This window comes from Agelaius phoeniceus, chromosome 9, assembly GCF_051311805.1.
Source record: "Agelaius phoeniceus isolate bAgePho1 chromosome 9, bAgePho1.hap1, whole genome shotgun sequence".
NCBI lineage: Eukaryota > Metazoa > Chordata > Aves > Passeriformes > Icteridae > Agelaius > Agelaius phoeniceus.
This window is the reverse complement of record NC_135273.1, coordinates 4,365,344-4,387,220: the sequence shown is the minus strand read 5'-3', so window position 1 is coordinate 4,387,220 and position 21,877 is coordinate 4,365,344. Positions and strand designations below refer to the sequence as shown.

At 43.7% G+C, this 21,877-nt stretch overlaps 3 protein-coding genes across 3 annotated transcripts; 2 read left to right on the top strand and 1 right to left on the bottom strand.

The window, feature by feature from the left end:
* Positions 1-10: 10 nt before the first annotated feature.
* LOC129123248 (uncharacterized) lies at positions 11-4,465 on the top strand. Its single transcript, XM_077183556.1, has 8 exons — positions 11-136; positions 241-282; positions 961-993; positions 1,143-1,175; positions 1,286-1,345; positions 2,212-2,247; positions 2,932-3,037; positions 3,815-4,465. The coding sequence occupies exons 1-7, from the start codon at positions 11-13 to the stop codon at positions 2,959-2,961; spliced, it is 360 nt and encodes a 119-aa protein (XP_077039671.1). The 3' UTR covers positions 2,962-3,037; positions 3,815-4,465.
* A 1,665-nt stretch (positions 4,466-6,130) lies between these two features.
* CUZD1 (CUB and zona pellucida like domains 1) lies at positions 6,131-15,300 on the top strand. Its single transcript, XM_054637859.2, has 9 exons — positions 6,131-6,212; positions 7,494-7,683; positions 8,524-8,738; positions 9,738-9,888; positions 10,721-10,944; positions 11,782-11,954; positions 13,021-13,406; positions 13,761-14,029; positions 14,966-15,300. Exons 1-9 carry the CDS (start codon positions 6,131-6,133, stop codon positions 15,136-15,138), a joined length of 1,863 nt encoding a protein of 620 aa, XP_054493834.2. The 3' UTR covers positions 15,139-15,300.
* Positions 15,301-16,320: 1,020 nt separating this feature from the next.
* On the bottom strand, positions 16,321-21,326 carry C9H10orf88 (chromosome 9 C10orf88 homolog). Its single transcript, XM_054637122.2, has 6 exons — positions 21,039-21,326; positions 20,747-20,938; positions 19,701-19,773; positions 18,934-19,140; positions 17,841-18,310; positions 16,321-16,854 (listed from the first exon to the last, which is right to left on the bottom strand). The coding sequence occupies exons 1-6, from the start codon at positions 21,194-21,196 to the stop codon at positions 16,626-16,628; spliced, it is 1,329 nt and encodes a 442-aa protein (XP_054493097.2). The 5' UTR covers positions 21,197-21,326; the 3' UTR covers positions 16,321-16,625.
* Positions 21,327-21,877: the final 551 nt, after the last annotated feature.

Below are 21,877 nucleotides of genomic sequence, written 5' to 3'. Positions count from 1 at the left end.
AAGGGTAACTATGGCCTACATGCTAGGGGTGTCGGGGGAAAAAAATACATGTAACATGAAGAAAATATTAAAATTCATCTTTTCTTTCTCACAGCAGCAGCAGCATCCACTGCTGCACCAGCAGACATTACCCCTGGTAAGTAATAAAGGGTAACTATGGCCTACATGCTATGGGTGTCAGGGAAAAAAAATACATGTAACCTGCAGACAGTATTTAAATTAATCTTTTCTTTCTCACAGCAGCAGCAGCATCCACTGCTGCACCAGCAGACACTACCACCTGTAAGTAATGAAGTGTTGCTCTGGTTTACATGTTTAGCTGTCTGCCATGCTCTGATCATGTATTGACTGCCTCCCTTCCTCCATAGTAATATAATTTCATCAATTAGAATTGGAGATAATCCCACCTGCCTTTCCTTTGGCTCCCAGATAATAATAAAGGAGCAAAAGGGAAAGGGGAAACAGAGAAACTCTGGCCCTGATGAAAGCACTGGGATGGGGCAGACTACATGAATACAAACCCAGATTTGCTCCTGGTTATCCCATTCCCAGAAAATCAGCCCTCCTGCACCTCCCAGAGCTGCATCCCAATCCCTGCACACCCTGGGATGTATTTGCCATGGGAGTGGGCAGCTCCAGTGCCCACCAAGGCATCCCCAGCCCTCGCCAGCACATGGCACTGGGCAGACACTGCATGTCAGAAACCTTATCCCAGCCCCAAACTGCACATCAGAATCTTTATCCCAGCCCCAAACTGGTGTTTAGCAAACAGCCCCAGGCTCCCAGAGCTGTGCCATGGTCAGAGGCAGCACAGGGATGGGTTTTCCTCCCACTCTGGAACATTGTCCTGCCCCCAAGTGAGACCTTGAGTCTCCTGAGGTTTGGGTGTCTCTCACCTGCCCAGTGCTGGGAAAGCAGTTTTTAACCTGCAGTTTTGTTTCCTCTCATGTCTCTGATCAGCCCCTGCAGAAGGCACAACACCTGGAGCAGCAGGTGTGTATGACTTCAGTGTATTGGTCAGAATTTCAGGATCAAGCATCAGCTTGAGTGAAATGCTGCTCCGCTCCCCCTTGCCAGCCCTGGCTTTTCCCACACAATAATGGAACAGACACTGAAGGGTGGTTTTGTTTTCTCTTTGACAGTCACAACTCAGCCCACCACAGCTGAAATCCCAGGTATTTATTTCTGGTCATTTCTGCAGCTGTGGGGAGCACTGCACTGTATTTCATGTGGGTCATCCATGTATTAGAACACAGACAAAGTTTAACTTTCTCTTTTCTCACAGAGACAGGCTCACCTGCTGCATCAGTCCCTCCACCTCCTGAAACAGCAGCCATTGCCACTGGTAAATGAAGCAGATTTACCCTGGTTTATTCCCTTAATTCCCTACCAAAGCTGGGATCTGAGATGTGCTGGCAAGGCTCCCTGTCTCCATGCATCATCTCATGGAATTAATATTGAAATTTAGGGATTTTTTTTTTTTTGGCTTCCATACAAATCGAGGGACCTAAATTGTTGGTATTGATATGGGAGTTTGATATTGCTCTGCTACAAGTTCTAAGGAACTGGAATTCACTGGGGCAGACACACCACACCAACATAAATTCAGATTTCGTCCAAATCACCTGACTCCTACAAAGCCAGCCCCCTGCACTTCCAAAGCTGCATCCCCACTGGGAGTTGAGGCAGTGGGAATCCTTTTGACATATTCAGGGGTATTTGCTTTGAACCTTAGTTTTCCACAGTGGGCTTTGTCTTTTGAAAAAACTGAATTGCAAATTCTGCTCACTAGTTGATGATGTTCTGCCTCAGCTGCTAACAGAGCAGAGCCAGAGTTTCTTTTAGAGTCTGGCCATAGCAGCTACACTTTGATAAAAGGCACTTGGCTGCTTTGGTAAACACACACAAGAAACTGAACTTCAGGTGCCAAGCAGACATTTGAGCATGGGGTTATTGCCTCACACAGAGGGATAAACAGAATTAAATCTGGTTCCCATTAATGCCAGTAATATGTCACTTGTACTCAAGCCCCCACACTTTCCTTCATATGAAACCTTTGTCCAAGACAATTCTATTCCCCAGAACTGTTGTTAATAATATTCCCTAGTCCTAATGTGTTCTGCTCATTACAATGTTTATTAACTGATGGCATAAAAGCACATCTTTTCCTCAACCAGCTCACTTTTTAACCTTTTTTATTTTCATGAAAAGCCAATCCACAGACAAATGCAGCAACTACAGGCTCAGGTAAGGTATTTCATTCTTTCTTCTTTTTAATGACTCCTCTTCCTAAGGGCAGGATACCCTGGGTGAGAGGTGTGAGCTGGGAAGGGCTGGCAGAGCTGGGAAGTTGATGTGAGCTGGGAAGGTCATTGGCAGAGGGGATCTGAGTGCAGGGGAAGTGGGAGAGGCTGGATGCAGGCAGAGGGATTGGGAATGTCACAGCTCAGCCAGGGATCACACACTGCTTATACAGAGCTGGCAGCAGAACCATCCTCAGTGGTGAGTGCCAAGGGGATGAGCTGGTCTAGGTCTGCATCATTTATGGTCAAAAACCATTTGAGATGTCCTCCCAGAGCCTGCCAGCTCTGCCCAGCCAGTGCCCTGTGCTCTGGAGGGCTCACAGGCAGAGACATCTCATGATCCTGGCAAATCCCCCTCTTCCAGGAGAGAACAACACCAAGAGTTACCTCAGGGTTAGTTGTTAGTTGTAGGAGGGAGAAATGAGCTTTTAATGGGGCATCATCAAAGAGAGAGAAATTCATTTCCTCCCCACTCAGCTGCTATTCCAGGCCCACATTTAAATTTGCAAAGCAGGCCAGTATTTAAAATACATATGCAGTAAAAAAAAAAAAAATGCAGTAAAATACCTGCTGCATTCTGCTCTGTGTTTACCTCTGGTTTCTCAACATTCAATTCCTTCCCCTGCAGCAGAGCTCATTCCCCTGCCTAACTACGTGAAGCTGTTGTTGCTGAAATACCTAAACAGCCTGTGCCAGCCAAGGAGACCTGGGATGCCAGAAGTAACATTGGAAGGGTAAATATTTATTCATGCATGAATAAATATTCATGTGAGATGCCCTAGCCAAGCTGGGATACCCCAAACATGATTTCACACCATTTTGTTACACCCTTCAAGTGCTCAGGTACAACTTGATTTGACTACTCAGTCATACCCATACTTCCAATTACTAACCACACTAAAATTTTGCAAAACACCACTATTTCTTGGAAACAGACAGACATTCTTGGTGCATGTCTGTTGATCCAGATGTCCCTGGAGCCATTTTTGCTGGAGTCACTGATTTATGGCACCAGATGATGCTGGCAGGGTTTCAAAGACACGTCAGAGGGGCTGGGATGCTGGTGTTGTCTTGGCTGCCCAGGAGAATCCTCCATGGACAGCTCTAAGCTTCCAAAAATTGGAAATCCTTATTTCCAGGGCCGTCCTTTAGTTTGTTAATTAAGCATGAACCATAGCAAAATGTGCAGTAAAATTCCACTAACTCATCACTGTACAGCTTATAATGTGATTTAATATGTATTAACAAAATTCCACCAGGTGTGGTATCACATTGTGTGACATTTGTATGTGTTGTGGTGCACATTGCACCAACAGCCATCCAAATTCCATGCAGTGGCATGGAAAGGAATGAACAGGGGTTCAGTGCTGTGAGTTGTGATTAACATCACAGCTGGACATTTGTGGAAGAAAGTTCCTTGCAACCCAGGAAACAAAGGGGCTTAGTGAGCATGCCACAATCATGACACGACAATTTATATGTGGTGTTGGGTTTTTTTTTCCCTTTTCCAGGTGTGTAAAGGATCCAACCTGTGGGAATCACCCTTCATCAGGTCAGAGGCTCATCCAGCTCCGTTACAGAGCTCCTGTAAACCCCGGAGTTTGCCTGCGGTGCAGAGTATCAGGGTGCAATGCACCCCCTCCTCCTCCTCCTCCTCCTCCTCCCAGACCCTTCCCAGGGAACAGGCTCCCTTTTCCTCCTCTGAGACCCTTCCCAGGGAACAGGCTCCCTCCTCTCAGACCCTTCCCAGGGAACAGGCTCCCTCCTCTCAGACCCTTCCCAGGGAACAGGCTCCCTCTTCCCAGACCCTTCCCAGGGAACAGGCTCCCTCCTGTCAGACCCATCCCAGGGAACAGGCTCCCTCTTCCCAGACCCTTCCCAGGGAACAGGAGAAGAGCCAGGAGAAGCACAAGCGACGTCGTTATTGTCATCGCCCCCCAGTAATGATGCTTCTGACCATGGCATTATGTTGAGCACCTCTAGACCTGTTCATTGTGTTCCAAGACCTGCTGCTCATTTCTAAAAATATGCTAGTGGGTGTAAATCTAAAGGTAGTTCATCTTAAATGAACTTGGGTTGCTTAAATTCAGATCTTTAGGATCTATGCAGCGGATCTTGTAAAAGCCTGAACTTCAATAAATACTCTCAGTGACAAAAAATAACTGGACCAACTGCCTGTTTTTCCTCAAGATTTTGTTTCCTTCTCAATGTTCCTTCAGTTCTAATCATGCTCAGGTCATACAAAGCTCCACCACACTCCTAACCCTGTGCTCTGCTTCCCACAGGAATTGATTTAAAGGGCATTGGGTTCTGGAGGACACAGCACTGATGGGCAGGGATCCACATGCTAGCTCACACATTCACTGCAGAGTCACATCCAGGCACAAAAGGGATATTAACATCTGAAAATTCCTTGCAAGTACGTGTGTGGGTTTGAGAAATAAAAGGCTACACAGAGTAAATGCAAATTTAGCATTTCCAGGAGCCAAAGGGAATTCAAATGCTGTGCAACATCTTTAAACATCTATTTAGTGCCTCCACACTCAAAGGCAGTATAAGTACATTTCAGAATGAAGAATGTTAAATTTAACTTAAAGTTTAGATTAAATTTAAGTTAAATTTAACTTAAAAAAGGGATGGCAAAGGTGACATTATGGGACTTTACTTCCAGACTGAAATGTATTCAACGTGCAAGATCAAAATCCTTAAAGTGAGTTAAAAATCAGAGAGACTTGTTTTAAAGAAGACATAGGTCTGAGATTAGAAATACAGTATCATTACAAATGCATTATATATCAGCTTGCTTATAAAAGAAAATGGTTTTGTCAAAAAAAAAAAAAAACAACTACAATGGAAGAAAAGCACCTGGCTGTGTTTCAAGAAGGTCTTGACTTTATTTTCTAGTAAAGTTGGAAGAAGCCCTGTTTGCACAGCTGTGGGGTTTGTGCTGCCCTGAGCAGCTCCTGAGGGAGCCCTGGCTGCTCCCACCCCCAGGTACCAGCCTGACCCAAGGCCAGGTACCAGCACACCTGGGCCCCTGGCACGGCCTCAGCAGCTCTAAGGACTGGGAGCTCTCTGCTGCACTGAGAAATGCTCGGGAATTTTTTCAGAGCTTTGGTCCTTATGAGATAGAATAGGGTGAATATATTGGACCAGGTACTTTGTTAAAGCTGTGCTGAAAGGAATTCAGGCTTTCAGGGCTGTGCTTGTTTCCTTGCCTCAGGAAGGAAAGGCTGATTCCTTTTTTCCTTCTGTGGCTCCTAGTGTGGGGCTGAGAAAGTCCTCCCTGCAAAGTGGTTGCAGTGCAATCTTCTCCTTTCAATCTGTGACAATCTGGCCTTGCTCATCCCTGGGTGTTTCAGCAATAAATTCATAACAACTCTTTTACAGCAGTTGCACTTTGCAATCCTCAGCAAGGACAGGGAATGATTTTCCCAGTGTAACCTAAAGGGAGAAATGTCAAAATGAAGGTGGGAGAAATCAAACTCCTGCTGAGCAGTGCTGAGACAAAACTGCAAATGTGTCTCCCAAGGGAGTCTGTCAGTCCCTTCCACAACATTCCTGCTCATGCCCACGCCCCCAAACAGCCCCTCAATGAAATCTGCTGGAAAATGTGCTTTGGGAGCTGACAAAAGCACTTCAAACTTACTCCACACAGCGCCTGTTATAAAATGGGCCCACCTGTTACTTTCTCATTTCTATCTGTTAAAAAGAAACAGTGACTGACAGATTAAACCCTGCCTCTTGGTACCACGGGATGGTTGTGAAATAGCAGGAGGTATAAAAGCCAGGAAAGCCAAAGCCTGCCCTTCCCAGCTGCCCTCAAAATGCAGCTGCCCAGGCAGTTCCTCTTCCTGCCTCTCTTCACCGCCCTGGCTCTCTCTGGAAGCAGCTCAGTAGAATTCACAGGTATGGAAATCGGTTTATCTGTGGTATTTTATTGATTTCTGCACAACAGGTCTTATATAGGCAACTGAGGGGCAAAATGTTAAACACCTCTAAAAGTGAATCTAATTGCAATGTGCTGATGGCATGATAGTGATACCTAAACAGGAATAAAAATGGTAAATAATAAAAAATACTCTATACAGTCCACACTATGGCAGTTATTTTATTTTAAGAACTTGATTTTGAAGCAGTTTTACTCTGCAATGTAAATTGGCTTTTATAAATTAACACTATATTGGAATAACAGAAATCAGGAGACTAATCGAGAAATGTTTGTTTTTTGACAGAGATCTGTTCATTTTTCCTTTGTTCAATCAGAAGCAATACAGAGCTGTTTGCTGCTCAGTCTGGGATCCCCATTCTGTGCTCAGATCAGCAATGTGGCTGATTGAAGGAGGGTGGCTATTGCAGGATAATGAAATATTGCAGCAGAGCTGCTCCACTGGTGTCTGACCCAGAGAGTGCAGGAGGGTAGGACTGACCTGCAATGCTCTCACAGAGAGGAGGTTCCATTTGTGATGGCTAAAGTCTCTCCTCAACCTTTCTACTCCCTCTGGAGTCCCTCAGAAAGCCTGACCTAATTTTCTGGGGCTGCATGCACTCTGCAGAGAATTCTTCTGACTGCTTTAGACCATTATTTTTATATTTAATATTAAATATAATAATATAATTAAATATAATAGAATTCTATAATTATATTCTATTTAGTATTAAATAGAATATATCATTATATAAATATTTATTTTTTGTATATATATATATATAAATAAATATATAATTAAATATAATTCTATTAAAGAAGAAAGGAGATCTTATGCTCAGAGTGGATTATAAACATTCTCCAAAGTTTCCTATCCAATGGTCATTACTTCAGCTACTTCCTAGCCTATCAATTAGTGTCACACATAGCTGAGTTATGGGTTTTTTTTCATAAGGTACTTAAAAGCCCCAAGGCCTGAATTGCTTGTGGTGACAAACCTTGCTGAAAAGGGTTGCTGAGGTGTCCTGCAGCACTTGGCCTTTCCAGTTGTGCCACTGGCTTGATCGATCCTTTTCTCTGCTGCTAGAAAAACCAGGATAAACCGTGGCTTTTTAATATTCTTTCACCATCAGATTCATCAGATTTCATCAAATGAAGTAATATAAACAATTTTTTTTAAAATTAGCACATTTTTCATATCTGTTTGATGATGGACTCTTCCAGTCTTTACATAATGGAGGATTAAATATTTACTGCAAGAGAAAACTTGAGAGATGTCCTTGCACGTTGTTTCTGTGGTTGCTGTTGTCCAACAGGGGCGCCTCGCTGTGGGGCTTCACTTCATGAGCCCAACAAAGCACTAAGGATTGAACTAAATGCAAATGCAAACTGCACCTGGCAAATCCAGAGGAATGCAAATCAAACAATTAGGCTTGTTTTCTCCCATTTTAAGTAAGTATTTCCTGCAGATGCTTTTGCACTGTTTCATTTCATTGGAATATAGCACAGAAATGTATTGCCCCTAAATATTTCTCTCTGTTGAATCTGTGTTGTGCCCTCCAGTGAATCCCAGGATGGTTTGGGTTGGATGTGAGTTAAATCCCATCCAGTGCCACCCCTGCCATGGCAGGGACACCTCCCACTGTCCCAGGCTGCTCCAAGCCCTGTCCAGCCTGGCCTTGGGCACTGCCAGGGATCCAGGGGCAGCCCCAGCTGCTCTGGGCACCTGTGCCAGGGCCTGCCCACCATCCCCACAGAGAATAATTCCTTCCCCAAATCCCACCCATCCCTGCCCTCTGGCAGTGGGAGCCATTCCCTGTGTCCTGTCCCTCCAGGCCTTGTCCCCAGTCCCTCTCCAGCTCTCCTGGAGCCCCTTCAGGCCCTGGAAGGGCTCTGAGCTCTCCCTGGAGCCTTCTCCTCCCCAGGTGAGCACCCCCAGCTCTCCCAGCCTGGAGCAGAGGGGCTCCAGCCCTTGGAGCATCTCCATGGCCTCCTCTGGACTCACTCCAGCACATCCTTCTCATGTTGGGCTCCCAGGGCTGGATGCAGCATTCCAGGTGGGGTCCCATGGGAAGAATCTCCTCCCTCAATCTCCCATTCATTTTTGGTGTTGCACTTTTTGGTCATGTTGAGTTTCTCATTCACCAGCAGCTCCAAATCCATCTCCTCAGGGCTGTTCCCAAGCCATTCTCCACCCAGCCTGTATCTGTGGGCCTGCCCCAGCCCCTGTGCACATTTACCTGTGTGGCTGCCAAGGAGCTCAGGTGATTCTCACTGTGCTTTTCCCAATAGATTTGCTCCTTCTTCAAGCTGTGAAACAGAGAGCATCAGAGTGTTTGATGGTCCCTCCACTGCTTCACCTCTCCTTGGACAAGTGTGTGATGACACAGATGCAGTCCCAGTGCTTGAATCATCCTCAGACAGTTTAACTTTTCTCATAACAACCAACTCCGTGCCCTTCACAAGAAACTTCTTTGTCTACTACTACTTCTTTTCACCAGGATCAAGTAAGCCAATAAATTACATTTGAACTGCAGCAATGAAACGTAATTAAAAAAACTTTAATCAGTCCCACTCAGGTCTTCAGGCCTCAGAGAATAGAGTAGGGCAAAAATCAGGGAAAGAGGCACAAGCAATGTGTTTGCAGAGATCCTAAAATGTTAAATTTAACTTAGAAAAGTGATGGCAGAGGTGACATTATGGGACTTTACCTTTACTTCCAGACTTCTATGAAATGTACTCAGCTTGCAAATGTTACAGCATTCACCCAGGAGAATTTGACCATCTAGTCAGAACTCCTGCCCAGGACAGATCACAGAAGCCAGTGAGGATTTTAATTCAAGAAGCTCCTTACTCTTTTTCTTCTCAAAGATAAGAATAGCTTGGACAAAATCAATCTTAGCTTGTGACCAGTCCCTTTGCTTCTGCTGAACTGGTGGCATGGTATTAAGCTCTTAAAAACTTAATTTTACAGAGCAGTTACCAAATCCCAGTTCATGCTGTCCAGTCTTTAATTTTGCTGCTGAAAGATTCTGCCCTGTTTCTAGTCTACATTTGTTTGTAGACTAGAAACCAGGTTCCACTGGTTTGATTTTTTTTGCCTTTGTCAAGTAAAATCTCTTTCATACTTGCAGATTTTGCACTTCCATACAGATCATGTATGGTTGGTGTAACATCTTCATTACCAGTTTTTCAAGAGGGCACTGAATTTATCCAAAATGTGGATAAATGTGGCTCTCACTAAGCTGCTCCCTGTACCAAAGTTAACTCATCTACAGCCAGCTCAGGGGTCACCACACTGAGCCTCACAGAAATAGTGACCACTGGCTCCATTTTGTAATTCCACCTCAAATTCCCTATAGAATTTCCATCTTTAGTACCTTTAATCATTTCCAAAGGACTGGAGTCCTAAAGAATCAATCCTGATAGTTACATAAGGTTTGGTTTTTTTATATGACTCATTATATGACTTATTCTGTTACCAATATATCTCCTCTTCTTTTCAGAAACTGAAAATTGTGGGGGAGAATTAACTGGTCCCAATGGGACATTCAGCAGCCCCAACTACCCAGCACCTTACCCTCAATTCAAATACTGTGTCTGGCACATACAAGCACCAAAAAACTCCAAGATAAACTTAGAGTTCCGAGACTTTTTGTGAGTAAATTCCCTATTTATATATATATTTATATTTATATATATATATATTTACTTATTTATTTATATTTATTATATATATATAAATATATATATATAGGGATATATATATAAATATATATTTATATATATATATCCCTATTTATACATATATTTATAAATGCTCTATTTCTCTTTATATATTCTGTTTACAGACATTACTTTGTTAAGCACAGGAAGAGCTGCTTTTTAACTTTTAGAACCTCTGTACACTTTTAAAATAAAGGGTTATGATAAACTGTTATTATAAAATGATTGTTTCACATCCCTGTACATTACCCTAAAGCAGCTGCAGTGCCAGTCAGGGAAATGCAGAAAACATCTCAGGTGACCAACCATGAGGTATAGGTCCATTTCTTGAGATATTCAGACTGCAGGATGCCCTGCAAGAATTCAGTATGAAATGTACAGGATTCCACAGGAAATCTTTACCTTGAGCACTGCTCTCTGAGATGATAAACTCTGCACAGGGTGGAATATGCTCTGAGCCTTCCTGGCCAAGGTCCATCTCTAATTCTGGGAGAATCCACCCTCCACTGGTGAAAAATTGCAAGAATCTTCCTCTGTGATACACTCAAGAGGTTTCAGAAACCAACCCTACACTTTAAAAAATATTTTGAGAAACATAATATTTTAATATCTTTTCCTTGGTTTTAACAATGTCTATTTGTGGTGCTCTGTACTCCATTCTATTACCTCAGTTGAGTGGAACTCTCAGACACTTTTTCTGCGCTGGATCCTCTATCCAGTGCAACCAAAGATTTCCCTGTGATGATTTTCCCTCTGTCTGCAGCCTGGAATTGGACAGAAACTGCCAGCTTGACTTCACAGCAGTCTATGATGGGGCCAGCACTGCCTCTGGGTTGTTGGGGAAAGTGTGTGGGCGCGCCCAGCCCACATTTGAGTCTTCTTCAAACGTGCTGACAGTTGTGCTGTCCACAGATGACAGCAACTCCTACAGAGGATTTTCAGCTCAGTATTCCACTGCTCCCCTGCCAGGACCCGTGGAGCCCAACAGTGAGTGCCCCTGCTACATGGAGAGGATGCTGATGCTTTTTATAACGTGGTTCTTCTCTTACAAACATCCTAAAGAACTGATGGTGGATACTGAGGAGTTAAGCCTTTTTATTGGTAGTCTTTTAACCCCTTTTACATGCAAAACTCCCACATTATCTCACCTATAGAGCAAAAATTACTTCCTGACCCATCAGCAAAAGAAAAACAGTTCTTTCAATTTTGTGTCCTTTTTTTCTGGCTGGCACCTCTTAAAATCTGAGTTTTTCCTTCTTTTGTACAAAACAGACATTGTTACCATGCTAAGATGCAAAGATAAACTCCTATTTTCTGGTTAGTTTAAATGGTTTTGTTGCCTAAGGCACTCAGGAATTTTCCTGGTCTGCACTGGTCAGTCAGGGTTCAGGTGTGTTGTAATTTCCTTTCCCCCTGAGCTGGGCCTTATTTTCCTTATTGGTCCTATATCCTTGCATGCCCATCTTCCCATTACCTGAGGTGCAAAGGAGTTTCTAAAGCTTCACTGCCTGAGATAAATCAATTTCTTTACCCACCATTCTGCACTAGCACTTTGATTCCTTTTCCCTTTTAAAAATGCAGAGACCCTACTGTGTTACTTTTAAATTAAACTTTCAGCATGAGCTTTATGGAGTTTTGCTCTAGTTCTGAAGTTGAGCGTGAAATTTTGGTGCAACTTCTGCATGATCTCAAGTGGGCATGATCTTTTTCCCTGACAAATCCAGAATCATGTGACAAGTTCAAGGATTTAGACAAAGTGGGAAATGATCACTGCAGTTTGTCCTGATGTGTTCTTGGTTTTGTTTGATTCTTTTTCAATGGCAGCAAGCCTTACCTGCTCCTCAGACAGTATGAGAATTGTTCTGAGCAAGTCCTACCTGGCCTCCCTTGGCTTTAGAGAAGCTCACCTGCAGCTGAATGATCCATCCTGCAGACCAGTTGTGACAGATTCAGTGATCTTCTCCTTCCCATTGGCCAGCTGTGGAACAATTAAAAAGGTAAAGGCGATAAAAATATGAATAAGCTAACAAGAGCTCAGGAAAGATAAGAGCTGGTAAAAGCAGTGCATGAAGAGCATGTGAGTACATTGACTTATTTTCAGTCAGCTCACCCCATTCCATGTTTCCTGTCTTGAAGTACAAAGAACATTTTTCCCTCTTTAAGAATCTGATGATCCATGAACCTTTCGAAAGAAATATGGGAGAATCCACACAAATTAACCCCCAAAAGATTCCCAAGAGCCAGTTCATAGCACTGTTTTGATAAGGGTGACTGGAGCATAGCTGTGGTACTTCCCACACTCCGTGCACTATTCCTTAACCTTGTTGCTGCCTGGATTGGTTCAGTGTTTAGGAAAAACAAGAGGAGGGTTAATAAGATTTTTTGGCTGCAGCCAGTTTCACACTTCCAAGACTCTGATAAGCACAGCTGGGCAGGTTTGTAAGTTTAGTTACAATTCCTTAATTATTCCTTAACCTTGTTGCTGCCTGGATTGGTTCAGTGTTTAGGAAAAAACAAGAGGAGGGTTGTGACGGTGTTTGCAGGGGTCTTAAGATGAGGGAAGAGACGAGAATCTTGACTCCATGTTTCAGAAGGCTGATTTATTATTTTATGATATATATTATATTAAAACTATACTAAAAGAATAGAAGAAAGGATTTCATCAGAAGCCTAGCTAAGAATAGAAAAAGAAAAAATGATAAAAGCTTGTATCTTGGATGGAGAGTCCGAGCCAGCTGGGCTGTGATTGGCCATTAATTAAAAACAACCAACATGAGACCAATCCCAGATGCACCTGTTGCATTCCACAGCAGCAGATAACCATTGGTTACATTTTGTTCCTGAGGCCTCTCAGCTTCTCAGGAGAAAAAAATCCTAAGGAAAGGATTTTTCATAAACTATCATGGCTACAGAGGGTTGATAAGATTTTTTGGCTGCAGCTTGTTCCACAGTTCTAAGACTCTGATAAGCACAGCTGGGCAGGTGTGTAAATTTAGCTACAATTCCTCTCAACCGCTGTGCTGGTGCAAGCCCAGCTGAGCCCCTGGCACGTTCCTTTCCCAGGATGAAGGGCACAGCATCACTTACACCAACACCATCTCCCTGGCTGCAGCTGGCAGCGCCATCACCCGCCAGAGGAACGCCGAGATCACTGCCCGGTGCACAATGAGCAACAACGAAACCCTGGAGCTCATCTACACCACAACAAACAATGCCATCCAAAAGCTGGCTGCTGGGGGGAGGTACAACGTCAGCATGGCCTTCTACGAGTCAGATCTGTTCTCCAAGCCCATTCAATACTCCCCATACTACGTAGACTTGAACCAAACTCTCTTTGCTGAGGTGACTCTTCATTCCACTGACCCAAATCTCCAGGTGTTCATCGATACCTGCACTGCATCTCCACAGCCTGGCTTTGGATCGCTGACATACGACCTAATCAGGAGTGGGTAAGGCTGATTTTATTACTGTCTCCTAATGTGAGAGGAAATGGGATTTAAATGTCAACTGCACTTCTTCTATTTTTTATTTTATTTATTTATTTTATTTATTTTTGTCTCTTCCACCTACTTTCTTTAGTAGACTATGATTGGAAGTGAGTTGTAGATAAATTTGACATTCCACAAACAGAGATAGGAAAAACATGCACCACATGATGCTGGGCAAAGGGAAAAAAGCACTTCACTGTATGCCCACGTGTAGAACAGTGCCCAGGTTAAATGCTGTGGTTACAGCTCACAGGACTCAGCCAGAATGATTATTCCAAGTGGACTGGTTTAACAGATCTGTACATCCTTTTGCAGCTGCAGTAAAGATGACACTGTGGTAACCTACCCAGCGTTTGAAAACCATGGAAGATTCAAATTTAGGGCCTTCAGGTTCCTGAGGAGCTTCCCATCAGTTTACCTGCAGTGTGACATTGTGATCTGTGACAGCAACAGCAGCAACTCTCGCTGTGCCAGAGGCTGCATCTCCAGGCAGAAAAGAGCAATCTCTCCCTACACATGGAAAACCAACACTGTGGTGGGGCCCATCCGCCTGAAAAGAGATCTCAGGGCTGCTGAGCACTCAGGTGAGAGGAGAAAAAGAAAAAAATAAATATATATACATGTGCACTTCACTCAGTTTTGTTGTTGGTACTCCAGATAATAAACACAGCTGACTGACTCCAGGCCAGGTTAAATCCTCCCACTGCACGCACAGAACAGGAGGAACAAGGAGTCTTGAGAGCAGAAAGCAAAAGCACCATGCCTTTAAATCAGAGCTGCAGAGGGGATTGTAAGACAACTAAGCTTTGGTGCCATTTGTAGTCTGATCTGCAGTGGTCAGGTACTGAGAGCAAAGAGAAACTACAAAATATGGAAAAATTATTTTTAAAAGCTTGTATTGCTACTTCCACTGTGCTCATTGTTCTCACTCTTCTGGAGCCCAAAGCTTCACTTGAGAAAAGCACATTGGGCCACTTGCTTTCAGGTATCAGATCTAGGAAATATTTAGAATTAATCTGGCTCTTAATAGTAATTAGAATATTTTCTTTTAAAAAAATTATTAACCTTTCTAAATTCTAGAAACATTTTAGATATGTTTCTATTTATTTCATTAGTGAAAGATTTTGCATTCATATGTGTGGAAGTGAACACATCTGTAAATCACAGGCAAATATTAAAAAGCAGAATGAGTTTTACTGAGAAGCAGATAGGAAACCACTGAAACCACATATTGTTTTTTTTTGCCCAACTTTTCTTCAGCAAATGATTCAAATCTCTCTCATGGTGACAGCAGTGCTTGGCAGAAACTTGGCTGCAGCAATACCAAAGAACTGAACATCATGATGATCTGCAGGATTGTTTTATTAGCAATTTTTACAACTCTTCAGTACTACTATTCAGGATTTGCACTCCGTGTGGGTCATGTCAAATGAAAATATCTGAAAAAATGCTTATTTAATTCCCAGTTAAATCATATGGAATTCTAAACTTTTAACACTTTTATTTTTCTCTCTACACAGAATCCCTCACTGAAGTGGAAGCTGAAAAAACACCAAACCTGCAACAATACAACTTCTACACTCTGGCATTTGTGGTTTTAATTTCAAACATTCTCATTGTGGTAGCTGTGATACTGAAGCATCACAAGCACCAGGTAGGATACAGCTATCAAAATGTCCAGAGCTCATTTTAGCTACTTCTGGAGATTTCTACTTAGTGTCAACTGCTCTTCATATTTGTCATCCAGAGAGGGAAGAGGGAAAAAATAAAAAATCATTTAATTAACAGCATTGGAACTCAACACTCAGAAATTCATTCTTTTGTTATCAAATAAAAAATCCAAACCCAAAACCATCTCAATTTAATACTCTGTCTCAAGTCACTGAATTGAAAAAGTGTGTGTACCTCAGGATAGACTTTATACCTTTATAGGTATAAATTTTTGTCTTAAAAAAAAAATCTTTTTCTCTTTTTGAATCACTTTGCACCTGGCAGGAGTTAAGATCAGGGACAAATGCAAGATGTCGTTTCAAAGCAGATTATCCTCTTTTCCAAACCTGCTTCTGTGTGTTCACTACCATCAGGATGTGACAGTGTTCAAAAGACATCACTTTTCCTGTCTTTATTTACTCCAGGCAGAGTAAATAAAGACAGTGGCTTGCACGTGCTCATGCTGATTTTGAGTCAACACTTGCTTCCCCATCAACAGCTTTTGCCAAAAATGTTTGTGCACTCAGCTGAGGGAGTCAGCATGAAGTCCCTACACTCTCCAATTTATACCCCAGAATCCAAGAACAGAATGAAGTTTAAAACTCAATCTGCCACAGAAGAGGGATTTGGAGTCACATTCCTACCTCCCCAAATGACAGCAAAACTGATCCCAACAGGTTAAAGTGTGATGCAGTAAGGAAAACTCCCCTGGAGCTACCCCAGCACATCCTGTGTGGGAGCAATATCCACTTGAGAGGAACCATGGATGAAGTACTTGCACTTCTTAGGATAATGAAAGCTGGATAAAGCCTGCTGAGTTCACACTCATTTCACTTGTTCCTGCACACTCAGATAGTTTAGGAGGGAAAGAAGTATCAGTCTTGTTTTAGGTATCTCTTAAGGAGCCTGGATTCCTAATTTAGGTGCCTGTAGGCTTCCAAAGAACCCAGGCTGTATTCACATTTCCCCAGTTCTCTAAAGAAAGCTCCATAAACTGCCCAAACTAGGCAATGACAATCCAACTTTCCTTTTAGAGATGGAACAAGAAATGTCTTCAACAGGAGTGCCAATAAAGCAAAAGCACAAACTGCATTCTGTTCTACTGACAACACACTTCACATCAAAAATTAACACAAGCAAAAAAAGGGAGCTGATTACATGGAGGTAAAAAGATAAGCAGTAACTCAGTTTATTTAGAGTACTCCATTGTTCAAACTCATACAGCTTCTAGCAATGCTCTTTAAATAAATAAGCCACAAAGGGCATACAAAACTCTTGTATTTAGGAAAAAACAAATTCTTAAGATCTTTCATAAAACTGACAAGTGTGTACAACAGTGGACAGAATTACAGTAACAAAATGCAAGTTAACAACACTGAGGTTCTTCATAGTTTGAACTGCATAAATACTAAGCTTTGTAAAGTGTAATTACTCAAGGTATTCCCACTGAAACCCCACCTGTGAATCCCTCTATCTCTCTCCATTAGAAAACCCCTCATTAGAATCATAGTGTGCTTGGGAAATTTTGTTTGGTTTTGAGTTCTGAACCAAGTCCATCAAGAGAAACATTTTATTGTCTATGTGTGTCTGAAGAGCCTGGATTTGGCAGTCAATATAGTCCATTAGCTTCTTCTCCATCAGATCCAGGTTTTTTGAAATGATCTTTTCCAAATAGGAGCAAATAGGCTGTTGTTCCACTCTGTAAGAAAAGCAAAGATAAGAATAAGTAAAACCTATAAGAATAAATATAACCTATTTCTTAATGACAAGGGGCAATATACAGATCTGGGCACTCAAACATCTTTTAAATGCAAAATTTCATTTATTAGGCAATGTACTTTGGATGGCATGAGGTTTTTAGGACAAGCAAAATACCTTGCCTGCCACACTTTAAATCTCAATTTTTTTTCATAAACAGTGCTATTTTATATAGTCATCTTCTTTGAACCTTTGTTTTTTTCAAAGGCTCAAATATGCATTGAAGAGCTTAATCACATAAAACAAAATCCACACAAGTCAACAATATACACAGAGTTTGTATTCCCTCAGCATGGCAGACTGTCCTTGTCAGCAAAGGTGCTTCAAGAGTTATCCAAACTGTGCAACTCTCTGGGTTTGTATCTGCATTCTTTACAAATACTGGAGCTGAGATATTCAGTCTCCATTAAATCCTGATTCCTACACCTCAGGAGTTCCACTATTGTTCCTGAGGTACCAAACTGGGTAACTGTGACACCTGCACTCTGAATGCCAACAAGTGAGGAGGAACAGGAAAATCAGTGGGATGATTCCCACCAAGTACAGCAGAAAGATTATGGCACACTGTGTGGAAAAGGGAAGATGTGAGAATTTAGGGGTAAAAGTAATCAAAATGGAAATATAGTACATGAGAAAGACAAGCTAAATGTGTATGAAGAAACATGCTTTTGAAATTAGATTAAATGGAGGTAGAATACAAAACAGTTTAGTAACAATCAATTATGTGCTTTCTCCTGAAAAACTCCTACATTCAAAAAAACTGTGAAATTGGAAATTTTTAATGTTCATCACCACACAGCCTTCAAAACCACGTATTCTAAGATTCACTATTGCTGCTAATGAGAAGAAAATTACATTACCCATTTTGTTTAAACTTGTCAGTAAATATTCAAAACTACTTTGAGAGATTCACCCAACTTAACTCACCCAGCACTCTGAAGACCCTCAGCTTTAGCCACTGCACTCTTCCCGAGGTGCCTCTCTCCATCCTTGAGCCGGAGCTGATTCACCTGAGTGCACAGGTTTTGAAGGAAAGGAAGAAGCACCTGTGGGTTGGCCACGTTTGGAGTTTCACCTGCTTGCTGCTGCACTTGCAGAGATCCCACGACTTTCAAATCATTCCTGAGGTCAACTGCATTTTGCTGGGTAGGAAGTCTTTCAGAATCCAGAGTATTCACTCTTTCAGGAAGCTCTGAGTTCAGATCACTAGTTATTTTTACATCTTTATACACTGCTTCACTTGTTAAATGATTTTTAACAGGCAAAGGTTCACTGGCTGCTGGACTCAGTGATGGCTGCAGAGCTGCTCTGTGCATTCCATCTATTGCATGGTCACCTCCAAAGTCAGAATTTCTGCCCATGATCCAACTGAGCTTGTCTCCAAGAGGGAAACTGTTCTGAAGGGGAGAAAAACCCATTTGAGTATTTGAGATTTCAAATATACTGGAAATTATATAGCAGTAACAATAGATACATGATAACCCAGCATTCCACTAGTAAAGATTTTAAAAATAGTTTTGAACTACATTCCTTGTCAAATATGAAGTATTAATTATCTTGTCAATGTCTAAGTAAGAAAAGAGCTTTAATGACTTCATTTTTACCATGCTGTGTCCCCAAAACTGAATTATTAACATCAGAAGCATTCAGGATTCTTAGATTTTATATATATATATATATATAATAGATATTAAATATGTATATATGTATATATAATGACCATTAAAGAGACAAACCAGCCCATCTATCTACACCCCAAACATTCCAGGGAAAATGCCCACCATCCTTAACCAGCAGTGAAGCTTAAAATTACAACAATGCAAATAATAATAATAAATAAGAATAAGAATTAGTAGTAGTAGTATGGAGAACACAGTCTTTACTCACTGCACTCATTTGAGTGGCAACAGTTAAATCAGGATGAAAATGGCAGAAAGTACAGATTAAAACACCCCAAAATCTCTTGAGAGCATTCCTGCCTGGTGAAGTGCCAGTTTGTGCCTGTGGAACAGTGATTTACCTTCTGCTGACACCGGACCATGTCCATGAGCTGCTGAGCACCTGGAGACAACTTAGATCCCATGGATTCCATTATAGTTTGCACTCTGTCTAGATCTATGCTTAAGCCTAGTGAAGGAAAATCAGTTGCTAGTTTTGCAGACACTGCTTTCACTTCTAGAATTATTTTATTGATGAGTACTCTGTGTTTCTCACCAAAGGAGAGCAGCTATTGCAAGAAGGGAAAAAAAAAATACTTTGGTTAGGGAAAAAACCATTTCATGTTTTCTTTGTACAGAGGGGACAATGTTATTGTTCTTTGAGTCTTGGGAAAAATGATGGTGAACTCTTTTGCAGGGAAATGAAGCCAATTTCCCCTTGCTATTATTCCCCATAAAATTCTGACTGGAACAGAGGTGCCTGAGTACCCCAAAGATAAATGAAGTTTTTCTAAGCATTCAAGAGTCATGGTCACACGATTTTCACAAGCTTATTTAACCCCAGAGCTGACAGTTCTAATCACAGATCTGCAGTTTATCTGGTTTATGTTTTTTTCTCTAAGACTAAATAGCTGTATCATATAAAGTCTTCACAAAAAGAAAACTGAGATACCAACTTACAAGGAGCACTCTGCCATCAAGACAAAGTACCAGCCAACAGATTTTTAAGTGATTATGTGAAAAGATGAAGTGTATAAAACCAGTAATTTTATTAAGAGCAATGCAATTTTAATGACTGAATGATTAAAAAGATAGAAGAAAAATAAAACAATGCTGTTCAGCTCCCTACCTTAATTCTACAGGAGGTTGCAGGGCATTCAAACTTGAGGTACTTGTGGTATAAAGTAACCTCTTCAGTTTCACTAGAAAAATGAAATAAACAAGCTGTGACATCAATTTACAAGGTACTTTTCTTTTGTAGAAATACACTATGTTGGTAAATATTTAGATAAGAAACAAGACTGACAGGAACATATTTCTAATGCAGATTTATGGTTTCCAACAGCAGTTTTAGTTTCTAGTTTTTAGCAGTGTTTTTACTTTCTAATAGCAGCCTTAATGCTTATATACAACTTGTAATTAATCTTATGAAATATTTATGTAAAAATTACTTGTATGTGTGCTTGCACTGTGCACTAGAGAAGCTTTTGAGGTTCAGGACGTTATTCACCCATCCTCCCTGAGGCTCTGAGTCGGCTGGTTTCTAGTTAGCTAATTAGGCAGCAGATGTGCCATGTAATGACTTAAAAACAAAACAGAAACATTGCTTTATTTCCCCTGGCAAAGCATGGAAGGAAGTGTTGAAGGGGAAAACAGAACCTTCTTTTTTAAATCTTCTCTCTTGTTCTTTGAAGTGTGAGACGACTACTTATCAAAGAGACTTTCAGAGAACCCAAGAATGGGCTGGGTTGGAAAGAACCTTTAAAGTCACCCAGTGCCACCCCTGCCGCGGCAGGTACAACTTCCACTATCCCAGAGTGCTCCCAGCCCTGCCCTTGGGCACTGCCAGGGATCCAGGGGCAGCCACAGCTTCTCTGGGCACCCTGTGCCAAGGCCTGCCCACCCTCACAGGGAGGAATTTCTCCCTAATATCCCACCTAACCCTGCCCTCTGGCAGTGTGAAGCCATTCTCCCCATCCTATCTCTCCAAGCCCTTGTCCGAAGTCCCTCTCCAGCTCTCTCGCATCCTTTCTAGGCAGTGGAAACGGCTCTAGGCTCTTCCCAGGCGCCTTCTCATCTCCAGGCTCAACAAGCTCAGTTCTCTCAGCCTTGTCACAGGTCTCGATCAGCAGCATCACCTCACCCACAGAGCAGTGTGCGGGCCCCACCACTCACCCCGGGGCCGGGCGGGTGCCGCGGCTCTGTCCCCGGCCGGTGCCGCAGTACTCCTCGCCCACGTACACCTCCATGTTGCGGGCCTGGCTCACGATGCCCACGGACACCATCTCGGCGCCGGGCCGGCACTGCAGCCGCAGCTCGCAGGGCTCCTCGCCGCCCTCCCGCCGCTCCGCCAGCACGGCTTCGCCGCTGCGAGGGGGAAGCGAAACGCGTTGTCCCCTCAGCCCCGCTCCCGCCCGGCCCGGCCCGGCCCAGCCCGGCGCCCCCTCTCGCCGCCCGCCGCCCTCACCCGGGCTCCTCGCCGTCCCCCGCACCCCGCCGCAGGCACAGCGCCCGGGCCAGGCCGCCCGGCGGCGCGCAGGGCCAGGAGCACCGCGCCGACACGCAGCGCGGCTCCCGGCCTCCCTCCTCCGCCTCCTCCTCCGCCGCCGCGCAGCCGCTCGACATCGCGGAGCCGCGGGCAGAGCCCGGCCGGGACAGCCGGCAGCGGGGCAGCGGCACGGACCGGCACCGACCGACCCTGAGCGGCCGCCGCGGCCGGGACGCGCCTGCGCAGCGCGGGGGCTCCGCGCGTGCGCGCTGGGCAGCGGCGGGAACCGCCCGAGGGAGCGCCGGGGGCGGGAACGGGGAGCGGCCTCCTCAGCCCGGGGAAACGATATCCCTCAGCCCGGGGGAACGAGACCGTCAGCCCGGGGAGACGGCACCTTCAGCGGGGGAGCGGTACTGTCAGCCTGGGGGAATGGCGCCCTCATCCGGGGGAGACGGCACCCTCATCCCGGGGGAGACGGCACCCTCATCCCGGGGGAGCGGCCCCCTCAGCCCGGGGGAGCGGCCCCCTCAGCCCGGGGAGACGGCACCTTCAGCGGGGGAGCGGCACTGTCAGCCTGGGGGAATGGCGCCCTCATCCGGGGGAGACGGCACCCTCATCCGGGGGAGACGGCACCCTCAGCCCGGGGGATTGTCACCCTCAGCCCGGGTGACATTCACCCTCAGCCCGGGCGGCACCTTCAGCCCGGGGATGGCCTAAGGGGTGCGGAGAGCCAGAGTTAATTCGCGTGGAAAACACCTTGTGAGAGATTATTGAGTCCAATATATGACCCGTGCCAACCATAGCTTGGCTACGTCCTT